The 20856-nt window shown below is 39.8% G+C and overlaps 1 protein-coding gene across 1 annotated transcript; it reads right to left on the minus strand.

Moving 5' to 3' along the window:
* Positions 1 to 16727: 16727 nt before the first annotated feature.
* Positions 16728 to 18215, minus strand: LOC139037037 (zinc finger protein 724-like). Its single transcript, XM_070472879.1, has 2 exons — positions 17981 to 18215; positions 16728 to 17737 (listed from the first exon to the last, which is right to left on the minus strand). Exons 1-2 carry the CDS (start codon positions 18213 to 18215, stop codon positions 16728 to 16730), a joined length of 1245 nt encoding a protein of 414 aa, XP_070328980.1.
* Positions 18216 to 20856: the final 2641 nt, after the last annotated feature.

A 20856-nucleotide genomic window follows, 5' to 3' on the forward strand; every position in this document is an offset into this window, starting at 1 on the left:
TTGGCTTAAAACTCACCATTCGGGAAACTAAGGTCATGGCATCCAGTCCCACCACTTCATGGCAAATAGATAGGGAAACAGTGGAAACAGTGACAGACTTTATTTTGGGGAGTTTCAAAGTCACTGCAGATGGTGACTGCAGCCATGAAATTAAAAGACCCTTGCTCCTTGGAAGAAAAGCTATGACCAAGCTAGACAGTATATTAAAAAGCAGAGATATTGCTTTGCCAACAAAAGTCCATCTAGTCAAAGCTATGGTTTTTCCAGCAGTCATGTATGGATGTGAGAGTTGGATTATAAAGAAAGCTGAGCACCGAAAAATTGATGCTTTTGAACTGTGGTGTTCGAGAAGACTCTTGAGAGTCCCTTGGACTGCAAGGAGATCCAACCTGTCAATCCTAAAGGAAGTTAGTCCTGAATATTCATTGGAAAGACTGATGTTGAAGTTGAAACTCCAATACTTTGGCTACCTGATGCAAAGAACTGACTCATTTGAAAAGACCCCGGTGTTGGGAAAGATTGAAGGTGGGAAGAGAAGGGGACAACAGAGGATGAGATGGCTGGATAGCATCACTGACTTGATGGACATGAGTTTGAGTAAACTCAGGGAGCTGGTGATGGACAGGGAGGCCTGACATGCTGCAGTCCATGGGGTCACAAAGAGTCAGACACGACTGAGTGACTGAACTGAACTGAATAGAACTGACTGATGGGGCACCCATTTTTCTGCTCCAATTACCTCACAGAACCAATGCTTTATAGGGAAGGGTCATCATGCCCTTCTAGAAGTGTGGGAGGTGGGAGCCATGCTCAGGAATAAGAGAAGAGGACAAAAATCCAGAGGCATCTTCTGCCTTCATGAAGTCAGGAGCTGAAAAAAAGCAATGGAAAGATACCGTAATCTTTATCAGTTCTCCACATTTAAAAAAATACCTGCGGCATGCTTTCCTCAAGGGAGTAAAAATGGAAAGGGCTTCTCTGGATGAACAGAGAGCCTCAAGGATTGGGAAGTGACAGCTCTGAAGGGCACAGGCAGCACGCCCAGTGTCTTGGACCCACCATGAAGGGGAGGGAGGGAAGTCTCAGCAGGAAGCCTGCGCTTCTCAAGTTTTACCTTAAGATCTGTGGACAGTTTTTATAATTCTATAAAAATTTACTTTAAGCATGATAAGCTCTTCCCGATGGGAGCAAGACCGTTATGCATGATGTAAGAAATCTTTTTTAAGGAGATGAGAGAAGAAAGAGGGAAAGGGGGTAGAGTTGGGAGGAGATGGGGTATAAGGGAGATGGAGAAAGAACAGAAAGAAAGAGAGAGTCTGGGACTGGGTAGGTCGAAGATGCTGTGCTACTCCATGCTGGGGATGCTTCAGGAGGAGGATTTTGTGCCAAGTCACTTTAGTCATGTCCAACTCTGTGTGACCCTGTGGACTGTAGCCTGCCAGGCTCCTCTGTCCATGGGATTCTCCAGGCAAGAATACTGGAGTGGGTTGCCATGCCCTCCTCCAGGGGATCTTTCCAAACCAGGGATCAAACCCGGGTTTCTTGTGTCTCCTGCTTTTGTAGGGTTCTTTACAACTAATGCCACCTGGGAAGCCCCAAGCAGGACTTCAGCATCGTGTTTTATAAAGCTCCCTTTAAAGTCCTTGTGTTAGTTTGCTAGTGCTGAGACAGGAAGGGAGCAGGGCACAACCTCTGAAAGAATGACAGCCAGGCTCCCCTGATGGTCCAGTGGTTCAGAATCCACCTGCCAATGCAGGGGACACTGGTTTGATCCCTGGTCCATGAAGATTCCACATACCTCAAGCCAACTAAGTCATGAGCCACAACTACTGAGCCTGCACGCCACAGCCCATGCTGCATAACAAGAGAAGCCACGGCAATGAGAAGCCTGTGCACTGCAACTAGAATAGTTCTCACTTGCTGCAACTAAAAAAAGACAGCGTGCAGCAATGGAGACCCAGTGCAGACAAAAATAATAAATGACACACCCCCCAGGGCCATGACAGTTCCAAAGCCTCCCACAAAAGGTCTCAAAGTGGGTGGTGGCCCAATCCCTGGAAGTCCCCACTTCTCCCCCAGAATAGCTGGAATACTCCTCCCAATCATTAGCCTATGAAATTACTCACCCCTGTAAAAACTGACAATCCCGTATCCTAATACCTTTCTTGCCTTCCTAGATGGCCCACACTCTGTCCATGGAGTGTGTTTCCTCCCTAAATAAACTTTCCTTCACTTCACTGTGGCTTGTTCTTGAATTCTTTCCTGCCTGAAGTCAAGGACCCACACTTGATGGCCATCCCAGGGACTCACCTGAGACCTAGGACGTGACCATCCTCTCATGCCCCATTCTCTTTCCTGTAAGAGTGCTGCCATAATGAAGTACCACAAGCTGGATGGCTTAAACAGAAATATATTGTGTCACAGTCCTGGAGGCTAGAAGTTTGAGACCAAGGTGCTGGCTGGGTTGGTTCCTTCAGGGAACTGAGAGGAAGACTCTGTTCCATGCCTTTTCCCTAGCTTCTGGTGAAATCTTTGGTGTTCCTTACCTTACAGAAGCATCACCCTGATCTCTGCCTTCTGTCTTCACAAGATATTCTTCCTGTGTCTAGATCTACCTCCAAATGTCCCCTTTTCATCAGGATACAGTCAGATTAGGGCACACCACCTTCAAGACTTCATTTTAACTTGATGACCTCTGTAAAGAATTTACCTCCAGAGAATTCCCTGGTGGTCTAGTGGTTAAGAATCTGCCTTGCAATGCAGGAGACATGAATTCGATCCTTGATTGGGGATATGAAGATCCCACAAGCCACGGGGCAATTAAGCCTGTGCGTTGCAACCTCTGAGCCTGCACGCTCTGGAGCCCGCGTGCCACAACAAGGGAGCCCATGTGCCGCAATGAAAGATCCCGTGCTACACGATGAATTACTGCGCAACTCAACTAAGATCTGACACAGTCAAAGAAATAAAATAAAATTTGAATAAACAAACAAAAAAAGCTTAACCTTCAGAAGAGATCTCGTAATGACGTACCGGGTTTAGGACCTCAGCATATCTTTTTGGGGGAACACAATTCAGTGCATAGTAGCTTTCCTCTCACTCCTCACCAAATCATCAGGGCTCATAGGAACTGAATTTTATTTAGCAGATCCCCTATGGGTAAAACGAAGTACAGTCAGAGACAGCACAGGAGCTATAAGCAGGAGGTCAGAGGGCAAAGGGATCACGGATTAAGAGAAAACTTGAAGAAGTCTTTGAACGTCTACAGGTCCCCACGCCAGAGTGTTAGAGACAACTTTTCAGAAACTTTCATTGACAGCGCAGGTTTTATTACAATCTTGTGGCAAATGAAAAGGCCTCCAGCCAACCAATTCATGCCTGTCCTCATGTTCCTGGAGCTGAGAGCTCTCCTCTTACAAAGTTCAGACTCTTTCTCGAGGCCCTGTGTCCTCCTTCTCTCTCTCACCTGACCTCAATCCACCTCCTCTTGGCTCACTGTCCCCCATCCACTCAGGCCTCCTTGCTGTTCTTCAGGCTGTCAAGCTCTCTGCTATCTGGGGGGTTTTGCACAGGATCTTCCTTCCACCTAGAGTGTTCTGCAGGGCAGCCTTCACCCACCATTGAGAGCTGGGTCCCAAGACTCCTCCTCAGAGGCTTCCCTTTACTGTTGTTCAGTTTTTGTAACCCCATGGACTATAGCATGCCAAGCGTCTCTGTCCTTCACTATCTCCAGGGGTTTGCTCAAATTCATGTCCATTGAGTGAGTGATGCTATCTAATCATATCATCCTCTGCTGCCCCCTTCTTTTGCCTTCAGTCTTTCCCAGCATCAGGGTCTTTTCCAATGAGTGGGCTCTTCACATCAGGTGGCCAAACTAATGGAGCTTCAGCCTCAGCATCAATCCTTATGATGAATATTCAAGGTTGATTTCCTTTAGGACTGATCTGCTTGCAGTTCAAGAAGGTTTCCTTATCCATCTCCAAATGACCCTCCATCCTTGACCCTGTTTACTTTATTCACAGCACTCAGCATCATCTGCCTTTGTCTTGCTCTGGGCTCTCATCTGCCTTTCCTTCCAGATCATTAGATGCATCTGCACAGAAATTGGGTCTATTTACCACATATCCAACTGTCTGGGTCATGCAATAGAAGCTCAATACATTGCTGGTGAATGTTCAATAAATATCTGTTGGTGAATATTCAACAAATATATAGAGTAACTATGGCTCAGAGCAGTTGAGTAATTTGCATAAATTCAGATAGCATTAAGTGATGGAATAAGGAAAGTAGTTTGACTCACTCCAAAGGCTACTCTTTTCACTAATCTTCTCTATCTTCTTTATATAGCCCTGGGGACCTCAGTAGTTCTTTGCTGTTAGTCTATGGGCCTGATCCTGTAAGAGTTAATTTCTCCTTCCATTTTCCCTTTGATTCAGAGGCCACAAATTCCTTCTGATGCTGTGGGTCCCCTAGACCATCCTTTGACACCCAATTTGCTCCAAGCTCGTTGCCCTTCCTTCCAAAGCACAAGATGCTCATTAGGCATTCTCAAAGTGTCTCTCTTTCTCTCTTTCTCCACCTTAGAAGGCCTTCACTCTATGCTCATGCAGCAAATAGTCATTAAAATCTTCCTCTGGGCCAGGCCTGTTCTAGGAGCTGCCAAGTCATCCTTAGTTTTCTCAATCAGGGCTTTCTGTCACCATACTGCTTCATCCTATTTTCTTCTCAGTTTCTCCAAAACACAAATAAATCAGTAACTGTTTCTATCTTTTCTCTTAATTAGCCTCTTTTCTGCAGGCTGTCAGGTCTGGGGGCCCTGTGCCTGCCTGCCTGGTCTTGTCCCTGGGGAGGTAGAAAAGAATCCATCCCAGTTTAGAACAAGCATTAGCATATCAAAAACTCGGGTTGACATTGCGGCTACTCCCACTCAGCACAGCCCCTGAGGCTCAAATCCAAACAGATTTTGAGGCAAATGATTTCTTGAATTATGTTTCCATATAAGGTACCCGGTAGGATGCAGACACAAACCCTGTGGCAACATCTGCACAACTTTTCTCCGTAAACTCCAACCCAGATACTCAAAGGGGGTGGGTACTAAGGTTGGACTTGCCTGGCCTTGCTTTTTCTCAAATGTTAGTCCAGGACAAGTGTAAAATTAGCCCCACCTCCTCCCAGTGCTAAACTCAGCTGGAGCAAAGGTGGGGCCAGTTACTTTTAGAAACCATCACTTTAGGGCTTAGAGCTGAGCAACAGAAACAGGTGTTGGAAACCGGGCCGCCTGGAACTTGCAAGGCAGGAAAGAAGAGCCATATCAAGTTCAGGGGCCGGGATCAGAATGCCAGATCCTAGCACCAGGGCTGCAAATCCAGAGTGATGCAGTGGTCATGGTCAAATCAAGGAGAAACAGCACAAAACCAAACCAGAGCTGCCCATTCCTCTTATTGCAATGCTAAGATAGGGTGAGGATGGGAGGTGCAGGGAAAGAAGAAAGTGGATGTTTAGTAGATAGAGTGTGCTGGATGCTTTATATACGGGATCTTGTGGAGGATTTCCCAGGTGGCACAGTGTTAAAGAGTCCACTCCTGCTAATGCAGGAGATGCAAGAGATGCAGATTCGATCCCTAGGTAGGGAATATCCCCTAGAGTAGAAAATGACCACTCGCACTAGTGTTCTTGCCTGGAAAATTCCATGACCAGAGGAGCCTGTTGGGCTGCAGTCCATGGGGTCAAGAAGAGTCAGACATGAAGAGCACACACACACACATGCACACAAGTGGAATCTCATTTCTGGGAACTATTGCTTTGCCTCTTTTACTATTGACTGAATGGAATGTCAGAGCTGTTGAGTAAGTTAGCCAATATCACACAGCCAGTACACAGCAAAGCAGGGATTCAAACCCAAGCCTGTTTAACATAAGGCCTGTCTGCCTCTAGGAGGAGCAGGAAGGGAAATTTTAAATCCAGCCACAGCCCGTGAGAATGGACCACTAAGTTGCCTCATCAGTATTTCTCAACCTGGATCATGTACTAATTTCCTAGGGAGTCGACAAAAGTACCAATGCCTGGGCACCATCACCCAGTAGTTCTATGTAATTGCTCTGGGGCAGGGTCTAAGCAGAGGTATTTTACAATCTCCCGGGAGAGTCTCTTATGCTACCTGGGTCAAGAACAAGGCTCCTATGTTTGATCGCTGATCAGTTCCCCCGAGGCAAGCTGGAGAAATAGGGGAATGATAGATGTTTATGTCTGACTTATCTAGGATCCACTCCAGACCAGCTGGCTACTTGGTTGGTAATGGCCATTTTCCACAGCAGATTGTCTGGTTGAGGATTGATCACCTCTGAAGTCAGGTAAAGAATTAAAACACATTCCCATAAAGAGAGGATAGAGGCCAGGAACCTATAAAGGATTCTATAAAGCAGAAATTCTCAAAAACGGGAGGAGGGAAGAACAAGATGGCTGAGGAGTAGGTGGACATGAAGTACATCTCTCTCTGCAGATACATCAGGAATACACCTTCAGACACAGTAGTGCGTGCAGAACAGCAGCTGTGGAGCAGACAGGGGTACCTGAGAAGTGAAAAAGAATATTTAGAACCATGCAAAACTCGGTAGGGGGAAAAACAGGACTGTTAGTAGAACTGGACCTGCCTTTGGTGGGTGGGGGAACTGAAGCAGGGGTCAGATCCCCACATCAAGACAATTGTCTGAGTTAGAGGAGAAACATTTAAGGCTGAGAGTGAAACAGCTGATCTGTGGCAGCCTAAATGGAATGAGAATCAGACAGTCCTTGCTGCAGCCATACACACCCTGGACAGGGACGCAGGTCTCCTAGAAGGTGCAGTAACTAGGAGCTGGAGTTCAGGGATTGTGGAGCAATCCCAGGGCAAAGGCTGCCATTGACTGTGGAGAGATGGACCGAGGGGACATGAGGAAGGGGAATGTGGTGGGAAATGCCTGTGGAGGAAAGCCGGGCAGCCAGGGAAACAAGGTGATATTGCTGAGTCATGCGTATGGGGTGGAGCCATCACCTTAGCCTCTCTCTTCCCACACGCCAGGATGGGCAGCTAAACAATAGAGAGGCTGGCCCATCAAACGTCTAACCCATGGACCTACAGAGTAGGACTCCACCCAGGGTGTACTGTTCTTTTCCTATTGCAGTTAATCCTTAATGTGTATAAATCTTCTTCATCTACTTCTATTTAATTTTGCATATCTAGTCTTTCTTTCTTTTCATTCTTTCCTTTCCTCTCAAATTGTTTGTTAGTTTTGTTTTCATTGCTTTATTCCCCACTTGGCACCTTCCTCTAGTTTTGTTTTCCACTTTGTGCTTTAGTTAGTTTTGTTCTTACCTGGTAAATATAATTTTTTATTTCCTTTGTTCACCAGGTTAATCGACTGTACTTAATTTTTGTTGGATTGTTTTGACTTTGCTTCTGGGTGTATATGTATATGTGTATATTTCATTATTTTAATTATTATTTGCCTGATTTTGTAACTGCTATTTGGGGTTCATCTTTAGTTTCTTGTTTTTGGGTATTCGTTTTAATCTCACTTAATGCCATAACATACCACTTGTGGAATCTTCATTCCTGAGCAGAGATCAAGCCCTGAGCCTTTGGAGTGGAAGCACTGACTCCAAGACCCTAGACCATCAGAAAACTAACCCTAGGGAGCATCAAACAATGTTAACTCACACCAAGGAAGCCACTTGAATACAAGACCCAGCATCACCCAACCACCAGTAGCACGCTGTGCAGGACGCCTCATCCAAACAACAAACAAAGCAAAAATACAAACCCAATCATCAGCAGACAGGATTACCATCTCACTCAGCCTTGCCCATCAGAGGAAAAACAAACAAACAAAACTCAGCACAAATCTCACCCTATATGAAGCTTGCACAAACAACTGGCTCAACCTCAGGAGGGCAGAAATGAAAAGGAAAAAAGAATTCAAACTCGAAGCCTGGGGAAAGGAGACCTCAAACACAATAATTAAAAAATAATAATGAAAAGGCAGAGAAATACTATACAAATAAAGGAACAAACTAGAAACACAGAAGTCCAAATAAATGAAGAGGAACTAGGCAAACTACCTGAAAAAGAATTCAGAATAATGATAGTAAAGATGATCCAAAACCTTGAAAACAAAATGGAGAAAACACAAGACCCAATTGACAAAGACCTATAAGAGTTAAAGAATAAGCATTCAGAGACAAACAACACAATTACTGAAATTAAAAATACTCTAGAAGGAATCAATAGCAGAATATCTGAAGAAGAAGAATGAATCAGTGAGCTGGAAGATGAAATGGTGGGAATAATTTCTGAAGAGCAGAATAAAGTAAAAAGAATGAAAAGAACTGAGGATAGTCTCAGAGACCTCTGGGACAATATCAAATGCACCAACATTCGAATTACAAGGGTCCCAGAAGAAGCATAGAAAAAGAAAGGGTTCAGTTCAGTTCAGTTCAGCCACTCAGTCATGTCCAACTCTTTGCGACCCCATGAACCACAGCACACCAGGCCTCCCTATCCATCACCAACTCCCAGAATCCACCCAAATCCATGTCCATTGAGTCGGTGATGCCATGCAACCATCTCATCCTCTGTTGCCCCCTTCTCCTCCTGCCCTCATCTTTCCCAGCATCAGGGTCTTTTCCAATGAGTCAGCTCTTTGCATCAGGTGGCCAAAGAATAGGAGTTTCTGAGAAAATTTTTTAAGAGATTATAGTTGAAAATTTCCCCAACATGGAAAAGGAAATAGTCAATCAATTCCAAGAGGTGCAAAAAGTCCCATACAGGACAAACCCAAATAGAAACATGCCAAGACACATACTAATCAAACTAACAAAGACTAACACAAAGAAAGAATATTAAAAGCAGCAAGGGAGAAAGTAACAAGTAACATACAAGGGAAACTCCATACTTTTAACAACTGATCATTCTGCAGAAACTCTGCAGGCCAGAAGGGAATGGGAGGATATATTTAAAGTACTGAAAGTGAAAAAATCTACAACCAAGATTACTGTACCTGGCAAGGATCACATTCAAAATTGATGGAGGAATAAAAAGTTTTTCAGACAAGCAAAAGTTAAGAGAATTCAGAACCACCAAGCCAGTACCGCCAAATTTTACAACAAATGTTAAAGGGACTTATATAGTCAAGAAATACAAGAGAAGAAAAAAGATCTACAAAATCAACCGCAAACAATTAAGAAAATGGCAATAGGAACATATATATTAATGCTACTTTAAATGTAAATGGATTAAATGCTCCAGCCAAAAGACACAGACTGGATGAATGGACACAAAAGCAAGACCCATATATATACTGTCTACAAGAAACCCACTTCAGACCTAAAGACACATATAGACTGAAAGTTAGAGGGTAGAAAAATATATTCCATGCAAATGGGAAGCAAAAGAAAGTTGGACTAACAATCCTCATATCAGACAAAATAGACCTTAAAATGAAGAATGTTATAAGAGATAAGGAAAGACACTACATAATGGTCAAGGGATCAGTCCAAGAGGAAGACATAACAATTGTAAATACCTATGCACTCAACATAGGAGCAGCTTGGTACATAAGACAAACGCTAAGAGACATAAAAGGAGAAATTGACAGTAACACAATAGTAGTAGGAGAATTTAACACCCTACTCACAGCAATGGACAGATTATCAAAACAGAAAATTAATAAGGAAACACAAGTCTTAAATGATACATTAGATGGGATGGATCTCACTGATATATTCAGGACATTCCATCCAAATGCAGAAGAATACACTTTCTTCTCAAGTGCACATGGAACATTCTCCAGGACAGACCACAACTTGGGTTACAAATCAAACCTCAGTAAATTTAATAAAATTGCAATTTTATCAAGCATCTTCCCTGACCACAGTGCTATGAGACTAGCTATCAGTTACAAGGAAAAAATTGTAAGAAACACAAATGCATGGAGATTAAACAACCCATTTCTCAATAACCAACAAGTTACTGAAGAAATCAAGAGGGAAATAAAAAATTTCTAGAAACAAATGACAATGAAAACATGACAACTCAAAACCTATGGGATGCAGCAAAAGCAGTTCTAAGAGAGAAGTTTATAGCAACACAATCCTACCTCAAAAAAAAAAAAAAACAAGAAAAACATTGAATAGAAAACTTAACTTTACACCTTAAAAAACTGGAAAAAGAAGAACAAAAAAAGCCCAAAATTAGTAGAAGGAAAAAAATCATAAAGGTCAGGGCAGAAATGAATTAAAAATAAATGAAAGAAACAATACTAAAGATTAATAAAACTAAAAGCTGGTTCTTTGAGAAGATAAACAAAATTGACAAACGTTTAGCCAGACTCATCAAGAATAAGAGAGAATCAAATCAACAAAATTAGAAATGAAAAAGGATAGGTTACAACAGACAACACAGAAATACAAAAGATTATAAGAGACTATTATGAACAACTATATGGCAATAAAATAGATAACCTGGAAGAAATGGACAGATTCTTAGAAAAGTTCAACCTCTTAAGACTGAACCAGGAAGAAATAGAAATTATGAACAACCCAAGTACAAGCACTGAAATTGAAGCTGGATTCAAAAATCTCCCAAAAAACAAACGCCCAGGACCAGATGGCTTCACAGGAGAATTCTATCAAACATTTAGAGAAGAGCAAATGCCTACCCTTCTAAAACTCTCAAAAAATTGCAGAGGAAGGAACACTTCCAAGCTCATTCTATGAGACCACCATCACCCTGATCCCAAAAGCTGACAAAGACAGCACATAAAAAAAAGAAAACTTCAGGCCAATATCACTGATGAACGTAGATGCAAAAATCCTCAACAAAATTTTAGCTAACAGAATTCAGCAACACATCAAAAAGCTCATATGCCATGATCAAGTTGGATTTATTCCAGGGATGCAAGGATTCTTCAATATATGCAAATCAATCAATGTGATACACCATATTAACAAATTGAAAGATATAAACCATATGATAATCTCAATAGATGGAGAAAAAACTTTTGACAAGAGTCAGCAGCTGTTTATGATCAAACTCCTCAAAAAATGGGCATTAAAGGAACATACCTCAACATGGTAAAGGCCATATATGATAAGCCTACAGCAAACACTATTCTCAATGGTAAAAATCTGAAAACATTTCCCCTAAGATCAGGAATAAAACAAAGGTGAACACTTTCACCGCTATTATTCACTGTAGTTCTGGAAGTCCTATCTACAGCAATCAGAGAAGAAAAAGAAATAAAAGGAATTCAGATCAGAAAAGAAGTAAAGTTCTCACTGTTTGCAGATGACCTGATACTATACATAGAAAACCCTAAAGATAGCATCAAAAAATTTGTAGAGCTAATCAGTGAATTTAGCAAAGTTGCAGGATACAAAATCAATAACCAGAAATCATTTGCATTTCTATATACTAACAATGAAAAATCAGAAAGGGAAATTAAGGAATTAATCTCATTCACCATTGCAACAAAAAGAATTAAATATCTAGGAATAAACTTACCTAAGGAGACAAAAGAACTGTACACAGAAAATTATAAGACACTAATGAAAGAAATTAAAGACAACATAAACAGATGGAGAGATAGTCCATGTTCCTGGGCAAGAAAAATCAATATTATGAAAATGACTATACTACCAAATGCAATCTACAGATTCAATGTGATTCCTACCAAATTACCAATGACATTTTCCACAGAACTAGAATAAAACATTTCATGATTCATATGGGAACACAAAAGACCCTCAGTAGCTAAAGCAGCCTTGAGAAAGAAGAATGGAGCTGGAGGAATCAACCTTCCTGACTTCAGACTCTACGACAAAACTACAGTCAACAAGGCAGTATGGTACTGGGACAAAAACAGAAATATAGACCAGTGAAATAAGACAGAAGGCCCAGAAATAAACCCGTGCATCTATGGGTACCTTATTTTTTACAAAGGAGGCAACAATATGCAGTGGGGCAAAGACAGCCTCTTCAATAAATGGTGCTGGGAAAACTGGACAAGTACATGTAAAAGAATGAAATTAGAACACTTCCTAACACCATACACAAAGATAAACTCAAAATGGATTTATGACCTAAATTTAAGAACAGAAACTAAAAAACTCTTAGAGGAAAACATAGGCAAAACACTCGATGACATAAATCAAAGCAAGATCCTCTATGACCCACCTCCTAGAGTAATGAGAATAAAAACTAAAGTAAATAAGTGGGACCTGATTAAACCGAAAAGCCTTTGCATAGCAAAGGAAACTATAAGCAAGGTGAAAAGACAACCCTCAGAATGGGAGAAAATAATAGCAAAGGAAACAACTGACAAAGGACTAATTTTCAAAATTTACAAGCAGCTCATACAACTGGATGCTTGAAAAAGAAACAACGCAATCAAAAAGTGGAAAAAGACCTAAACAGACATTTCTCCAAAGAAGACATACAGATGGCTAACAAACACATGAAAAGATGCTCAATATCACTCATTATTAGAGAAATGCAAATCAAAACTACAGTGAGATATCACCTCACACTGGTCAGAATGGCCATTATCAAAAAGTCTACAAACAATAAATGCTGGCGAACGTGTGGAGAAAAGGGAACACTCTTGCACTGTTGGTGGGAATATAAATTGATACAGTCAATATGGAAGACGGTATGGAGATTCCTTAAAAAACTAGGAATAAAATAACCATATGACCCAGCAATTCTACTCCTAGGCATATACCCTGAGTAAACCAAAATTGAAAAAGACACATGTATCCCACTTTTCTTTGCAGGACTATTTACAGTAGCTAGAACACCGAAGCATGTCCATCGACATGATGGCCATCGACAGGTGAATGGATAAAAAAGCTGTGGTACATATATACAATGGAATATTACTCAATCATAAATAGAAAACATTTGAGTCAGTGTTAATGAGGTGGATGAACCTAGAACCTATTATACAAAGTGAAGTAAGTCTAAAAGAGAAAGAGGAATATCGTATTCTAATGCATATATACAGAATCTAGAAAAATGGTGCAGAATTTATTTACAGGGCAGCAATGGAGAAACAGACATAGAGAATAGACTTATGGATATGGGGAGAGGGGAGGAGAGGGTGAGATGTATGGAAAGAGTAACAGGGAAACTTACATTATCATATGTAAAATAGATAGCCAACAGGAAATTTGCTGTATGTCTCAGGAAACTCAAACAGGGGCTCTGTGTCAACCTAGAGGGGTGGGATGGGGAGGGAGCTGGGAGGGAGGTTCAAAAGGGTGGGGATATATGTATACTTATGTTTGATTGATGTTGAGGTTTGAGAGAAAACAACAAAATTCTGTAAAGCTATTATCCTTCAATAAAAAAGTTAATTAAAAAAAATAAATAAAATCACAAAGCATTCTCAACTCCCCCCTCCAAAAAAAGAAAAATCAGGAGGACAAGAATTAGCATCATCTATCATTTTAATGACTTAGCAGCAGCAGCGTCATTTTAACGTGTCACTGTGCCCATTTCACCAAAACTTTATAGAGGGAAGAGAGCCCCTTGATGTAACTGGCAGGGCTCCCGGCCAAGGAGTAAGAAGTGCAGGTGAGTCCACTTTCGCTATCACTCAGGAATGTCTGTCCAGGCACATTTAACTTAACAGCTTCTATGTGGTCTAGCACTTGATTAGTATCTTTGATGTCCTTTTGATTTCTAATTGTTTCATATTTAGTTGCTTCAAGTCTTGCCTTCTTTGAAGTCTGGAAGACAGGAGACATGTAGGAGACAGAAAATAAGATCTGAAAAACCTCTGATAGTCCCAGCTGGGACATTTTTGGGTCCTCTTAATTGCATATTGGCATCATTTTGGAAATTAAAAATAATGCGAACTCCTGGGTCCAATCCCTGAGAATGTGATTAAATTGCTCCTGGATGTGATATGAACATTATCACTTTTCAAAGTTGCCCAGAGAATTAGAATATACACCCAAGGCTGAGAAATAGAACTGAAGGATGACAAAAAGCTATGTGGAAAAAAATGATTAAAACAGTTATGTCTGTGAAGGGGAAAAAAAATGGGGTTTGTTGATTTATTTTATTTTTGCTGATCTGTGTTCTCTATTTCTCCACAGTGGTCATATAATTTTAATAAGTAAGACTAAGGTAAAAATGAAACTGGATTGTGCTGTGCTGTGCTAAGTCACTTCAGTCGTGTCCAACTCTTCTGCAACCCCACGGATTGTAGTCCACCAGGCTCCTCTGTCCACGCAATTTTCCGCTGAAGAATACTGGAGTCAGTTGCCATGCCCTCCTCCAGGGGATCCTCCTGACTCAGGGATTGAACCTGCATCTCTTATGTCTCCTGTATTGGTAGGCGGGTTCTTTGCCACTAGAGCCACCTGGGAAGCCAAAACCTGGATTAGGGATTTCTAAATTGTCTACTTTTTTCAGAGATACATTGTTAATGATAACTTGTATCAAGGTGGAATGGGTCCTGATCACACACTATTCTCATTCACTTATTGAGAACATGCTATATTCCAGATGACAGACACTGGTCATATAAATATGAATTTTGCAAATACAAATCCCTGCTCTCAGAAGTTTACAATTTAATGGAGAAGATTAACAGTCAAACAAGTTAAGTACAGACTTCAGGAAGATGTTCTGGTAGGTACAAACAGCTGAGTATTATATTGTTTTGTAAATAACCATAGTAGAAATTGTAAACATCCAGCTTACACCTCCCCTCCTTTGCTTATTGATTATGTCACACTTTTCTGCTGTAACTCAGTATCCATTTCAACATAATCACTCAATATGAGGTGGTACTTGAAATAAAGCATAACTAGTATCCCAGGAAAAAGCTGTGAATTATCTTGTTGAAGGTAAACTAGATGACTCAAAAGGTAATTGAATGTTATGGCCATGCAGCTCCTCTTGGACCATACATCTTATAGATAACAAATATAAACTGTGGACAAAATGCAAAAATGTCTAATTGAAGGTGCTAAGGAGGAAAAAAGAAACGAAAAAAAAAAAAAAGGCAGAAACCACAGGAGATTGAGCCATTGGAAGAAGAGAACAGCATGGGTTAAGTTCCCTGATTTACAGCTTTTATCCTAAGAATAGGGTCCTGTCTGTGATAAGCAGGGCAAAAGGGAAGCCCTACACTCTAAGGATAAATTCTGCCTAGATCTATGGCTGACCGTGAACCATATACAGAAGAGGAAGACTTTAAAAGTCCCAGCTAAGTGAAAAGAACTGACCTAAAATTCTAGCTACTACAGGGGAGATAGAGTTTTGTAGTTTGAGTTCAGCCACTTTAAATATTTGAATAAAGAAAAGTCAGTATTCATCAGAAGAGCAATGTAAAATCCAGACTTTCTACAACAAGTCATTCTTAAAGACCAGAATACACTCCAAAACTTTTCAACATATAACAAAACAGAAAAGCATGACTTATCTTAAAAAGAAAAGACAATCACCAGAGACCAACATCTAAAGCAATTTGCATGATGAAATTAACCGACAAGAATTTTAAGGAAGTTATTATAAGTATGCTCAAGTACGTAAAGGAAAATGTTTTTTTTTTTTTTGTAACACTGAAAAATCATTCACTTTTATTAATTAAGTTACATTAATTTTACAGAGATGGAATAAAACCTTTTACAATTGTTGTTTGATCCTTGATTAAAATACACATTACAAGCGTCTAAAAACTTTCCTGTTTCTCTGATGAAATGATCTGAGAATGTGATTCATATGGTTTACAAAATGGAGGCTAATTAAGTAAACATGGATGGACATTAATTATATTAATATGACTTTTCCAGAGAGTTTTGTATACTTACATCAGATAGAAGAGAAGGTGTCCTTCCTTCAAGCCTGCCAGATAATATGCATGATTTCTCTATGTTGCTGTTATAAAAATACCTTAGATTTTCATGAACTATCCTTGTTTTATGCTTAAAAAGCAACTGACATAATTATTGAAAACTTAGAGCAAACTTCTTCTTACTTTGAATTATTCCCTGAACACTTACATCATTGTGACCCCAGAGGTTTCACATCAGGGACAAATACCTCCATTTAGAGGTTTAGTGTGTATATAACATGACTGTGTTCTTAATCTTATAAATTGGAGAATAAATGTAAATGATTCCCACTTAATATAGAAGGGCTTCTCTTACCATTGGGCAACAACCATCAAAAACATAAGTTCATATATACAGTAGAAACAAATCACAGCATGTAGTAATTTGAGAGTTGAATTACATTCATTTTGGTTCCTTAATAATCTCAAATAATGTTAACATAAACAAGGATACATTAATAATAATTATACCTCTGCAAATATCCACCCCTTCATCTTGTGATCCATACTAACATATCAATTTTGTATGTGTTTTACTTATGGAATACTTGCTACAGTGTTTCTGCTTTGAGTAATTCAACAAAAGTGGTATGAATAAAATGCTTTCTAGTATGAATTCTCTGGTATTGAGTTACGTTTGATGTTTGATTAAGCAGTTTTCTACATTTTTTTATTTCATTCATGTATCTTTCCAAAGAAAACACTCGTTTTTTCAAAATTGTATATTTAGGACCAAATTTTTTTATCACTGATTCATTTCTAGGCTTTCTCTGCAGTATGAATTCTCTGATTGTGAGTGAGGTGATGGCTGTGAGGAAATCCTTGGCCACATTCCTTACATTTCTAACATTTCTCTGCAGCATGAACTCTCTGATGTCGAGAAAGACCTGAACTCTGGGAAAAGGCTTTGCCAGAGTCTGTACATTTATAAGGTCTTTCCCCGGTATGGATTCGCTGATGTTGAGTTAAATGTGAACTCTGCTTAAAAGCCTTGCCACATGCTGTACATTTATAAGGTCTCTCCCCAGTATGGATTCGCTGATGTTCAGTTAAAGTTGAAATCTGCTTAAAAGCCTTGCCACATGCTGTACATTTATAAGGTCTCTCCCCAGTATGGATTCGCTGATGTCGAGTAAGAAGTGAATAATTGATAAAGGCTTTGCCACATTCTGTACATTTATAAGGTCTCTCCCCAGTATGGATTCGCTGATGTTCAGTTAAAGCTGAACTTTGCTTAAAAGCCTTGCCACATGCTGTACATTTATAAGGTCTCTCCCCAGTATGGATTCGATGATGTTGTGTTAAAGTTGAACTCTGCTTAAAAGCCTTGCCACATGCTGTACATTGATTGTATTGGGAATTTTCCCCCTCATGTTTAAGTTTCTGGTTTCCAGACATGTTTGAATGTATATTTAACAGACAGCTATGCTCAGAGTGTAGGTTTGAATGAGTATTTGCAGTAGAGACTAGATGACTTTCCAGATTTTCCACATTTCCCTTCAGAGAACATGTATGTTTCAAGAGATGATGTGGATCTTTGCTGACAAATATACACTTATCTGCAGATGTTGATGACTGAAATTGGTCATCTGAAATTGGTTTTTCCTTATTTGATTCACATCCTTGATTTCTTTTGGCGGTAATGTTTACTTTATGGGAAACTGAACCAACTTGGTTGTGTCCATCATAACATGCTCTCCGCTCTTTATATGCCCTCATAGATTCCCAGTCTTTGGTTAAATGTAAATGTGCAAGGTGAAATCTTTCATATATTCCTAGCTTTGCTGTTGGGAGTAAATCTTCTAAGCCTGGCTTTTGGGTCCTCAAACCCTGGGTGTCGTGAGAAGACACAGCTGAAAGATACCAAATAATAAGTTATTCTACTTACTATTCTTGGAGAATATAGTTTACAATTTACATAAAATTGGCATACACTTGGCTAGATTAAGCCTAAAACCGAGATAGAAGGAGTCAAGATGGCAGAGGCTTCGGAAGACGTGGAGTTCATCTCTCTCCACAAAAGCATCAAGAATACATCTTGAAGTGGAAAACTTCTCACAGAGCCCTGCGGAACACGGGCAGAGGAACCTGGACACCTGGGTCCATGATTGTCTCCATTCTCCTTACATCCCAGGGATCCTTCATTTGCTCCAGAAACGTGACCAGGTCCGGCTTAGAGACCACAAGACCCAAGCAGGCCAGATTCCCGTAGTTCGCTGACATCACCTCCCTGTACAATTCCCGCTGACCGAGGTCCAGGCATTCCCACTCCTCTTGAGTGAAATCTATGGTCACATCCTGGAATGTCAGCAGCCCCTGAGAAGCTGCCATTTCCTCCTCTTCTTCCTCCTGCTCTGCATCTTCTCTGGGGATGTTACGTCGAAAACTTACATCTGCATCTTGAGAAAATACCTTCAAAGGCATCCATGCAGCTGTTGAACCTACAAATGCTTCAGGGAAAGAGAAGAAAAAGTTTTCCTCTTTCCCTCACCCTTTTCTGAGCTCCTTTTCCGGAAAATGTTTATAATGAAGGAAAATATAGAAAATCTTAGCAGATAAATAGAAATTATTTTTATAAATCAAATGAAAACATAAGAACTGAAAAACAAATTTCTGAGATAAAAATTCAATAAGTGTGCTTAAAAGCACAAAGGAAATGAAAGAACAAAAAGTTGGTGAACTAGAAAACAGATGATAAGAAATTATTCAAACCGAGGAACAAGATGTAGTAAATGTACAGAGACTCATAGATCCTTGCAACAATATCAAAATGTCTTATATACATACAACTGAAGTCCCAAAAGGAGAGGAGAGAAAGAACAACACAGAAAAGTATTTGAATAAATAACAAGTGAAAAGTTTATAAGTTTGGGAAAAGACAAATATTTATAGACTCTAAAACTACAAAAAAATGCCAAGAAAGATTAATATCAAAAACAAGCAAAACAATGATAAAAACCTTAAACTGCTAAAAATCAATGACAAAGAGAAAATCAATAAAATGCTGGGAGAAATTGAAGATGTAACTAAATGGAAAAATACACTACATTAATGGATTGAAAGATTGCAGTTACTAACTTGAACTATGGATTCATTACAATACTAATCACAATCCTAGTATGCTTTTCAGTCAAAACTGACAAGCTGATTCTAAAATTTCTGTGGAATGTAAGGAATTTAGACTGTTAATAGAAGGTTTGAGAAAAAGAAGTCAAAGTTGTAGATTTATTTTACTTGATTCAAGACTTACCCTGAAGCTACAATAATCAAGACAGTGCAGTGCTGGCACAAGGATCAACAAACAGATGAGTAAAACGGAATAGAATCCAGAAATAGATTCATATTTAGACATTTTTTATTTTTGACAAAGGTGTTAAAATAACCCTATTAGGAAAGGAACAAATGGTGTTGAAATGATTATATATTCATATGGAAACAAATTAACCTTGCCCTAAATTATACTATTCACAAAAATCAATTTGTGATTGACCATGGATCTAAACATAAAAGCAGAGCTATAAAACGTCTAGAAGAAACTTAGGAGATTATATTCATGACTTGGGGGGAGATAAACACAAAATAAATAAATCTGCACTTAATCAAAACTAAGTCTTTGTTCATAAGAAGAAACATCATTAATAAAATGTATAAGCAAGCCACAGGGCAGGAGAAGATATCAGCAAAACATGTCAGACAAAGAACTGGCATTCTTAATATACAAAATGCTCCTAAAACTCAATAATAAAGTGACAATCAGTTTTAAAATGGCCAAAAGATTTGAACAGACACTTCATAAAAGATGGTGAAGGATTGGCCAGCAGGCACATGAAAAGATGTTCAACGTTTTAGTCATCAAGGACATACAAATTGAACCACAGTGAGGTACAATTCCACATGCACCAACAGGGCTAAAATTAAACTGACACCACCAAGTGTTGTCAGAAGAATGTAAAGCAACTAGAACTCTTGTACATGGCTGGTAGGAGGGAAGAATGGTCATGACATTGGGAAAGGCCTTCCAGTTTCACATAAATTAAATACATACCTATTTTAAGACCCAAAGAATTGATCTTTTCAAACTGTTGTGTTGGAGAAGACTCTTGAGGGTCCCTTGGACTGCAAGGAAATCAACCCTGAATATTCACTGGAAGGACTGATGCTGAAGCCAATACTTTGGCCACGTGATGCGATGAGCTGACTCATTGGAAAAGACCCTGATGTTGGAAAAGATTGAAGGCAGAACGTGAAGGGGACCACAGAGGATAAGATGGTTGGATGGCATCACCAACTTAATGAACATGAGTTTGAAAAAACTCCTGGAGACGGTGAAGAACAGGGAAGCCTGGTGTGCTGCAGTTTATGGGGTTGCAAAGAGCTGGACATGATTGAGCGACTACACAACAACAATTTTAAGACCCATCAATTCTATTTCTAGATATTTACCCAGGGGAAGAAGAGGGAGGCCTGGCGTGCTGCAGTCCATGGGGTCGCAAAGAGTCGGACATGACTGAGCAAATGAACTGAACCTAAACAAACGGATGTCCACAAAAAGTTGGTTAAAAATGTTCATGTTAGCTTTATTCATAATATCCCCAAATTTGAGGACCAGGTGTCCATGAACAAGAGACTTGAAAAAGTTTGGCATATTCATACAGTAAAATACTATTCGTCAAAGAAAAGAAACCAGCAATATGGATAGATGAATCCCAAAACATGCTGAGTGAACACAAATTCCATAAAAGAAAACAAATTGTATGCTTTTATTTATATGAGTTACTAAAATAGGTAAAATTGATCTCTGGCGAGAATATGAGAATATTCTAGGAGTGTTAAGGTAAGAGTTTGCTGGGAAAGAACATGGGACACTTTCTAGGGTGGTGGTCCCTGTCCTGTTTCTTGATAGGGTCTGGGTTGCAAAGGTGTGTGCATTGATAGGAACTCATCAAATGGTATACTGACAGTTTTTGCATTG

This window comes from Odocoileus virginianus, chromosome 10 (genome assembly GCF_023699985.2).
Source record: "Odocoileus virginianus isolate 20LAN1187 ecotype Illinois chromosome 10, Ovbor_1.2, whole genome shotgun sequence".
In the NCBI taxonomy this organism is placed as follows: Eukaryota; Metazoa; Chordata; class Mammalia; order Artiodactyla; family Cervidae; genus Odocoileus; species Odocoileus virginianus.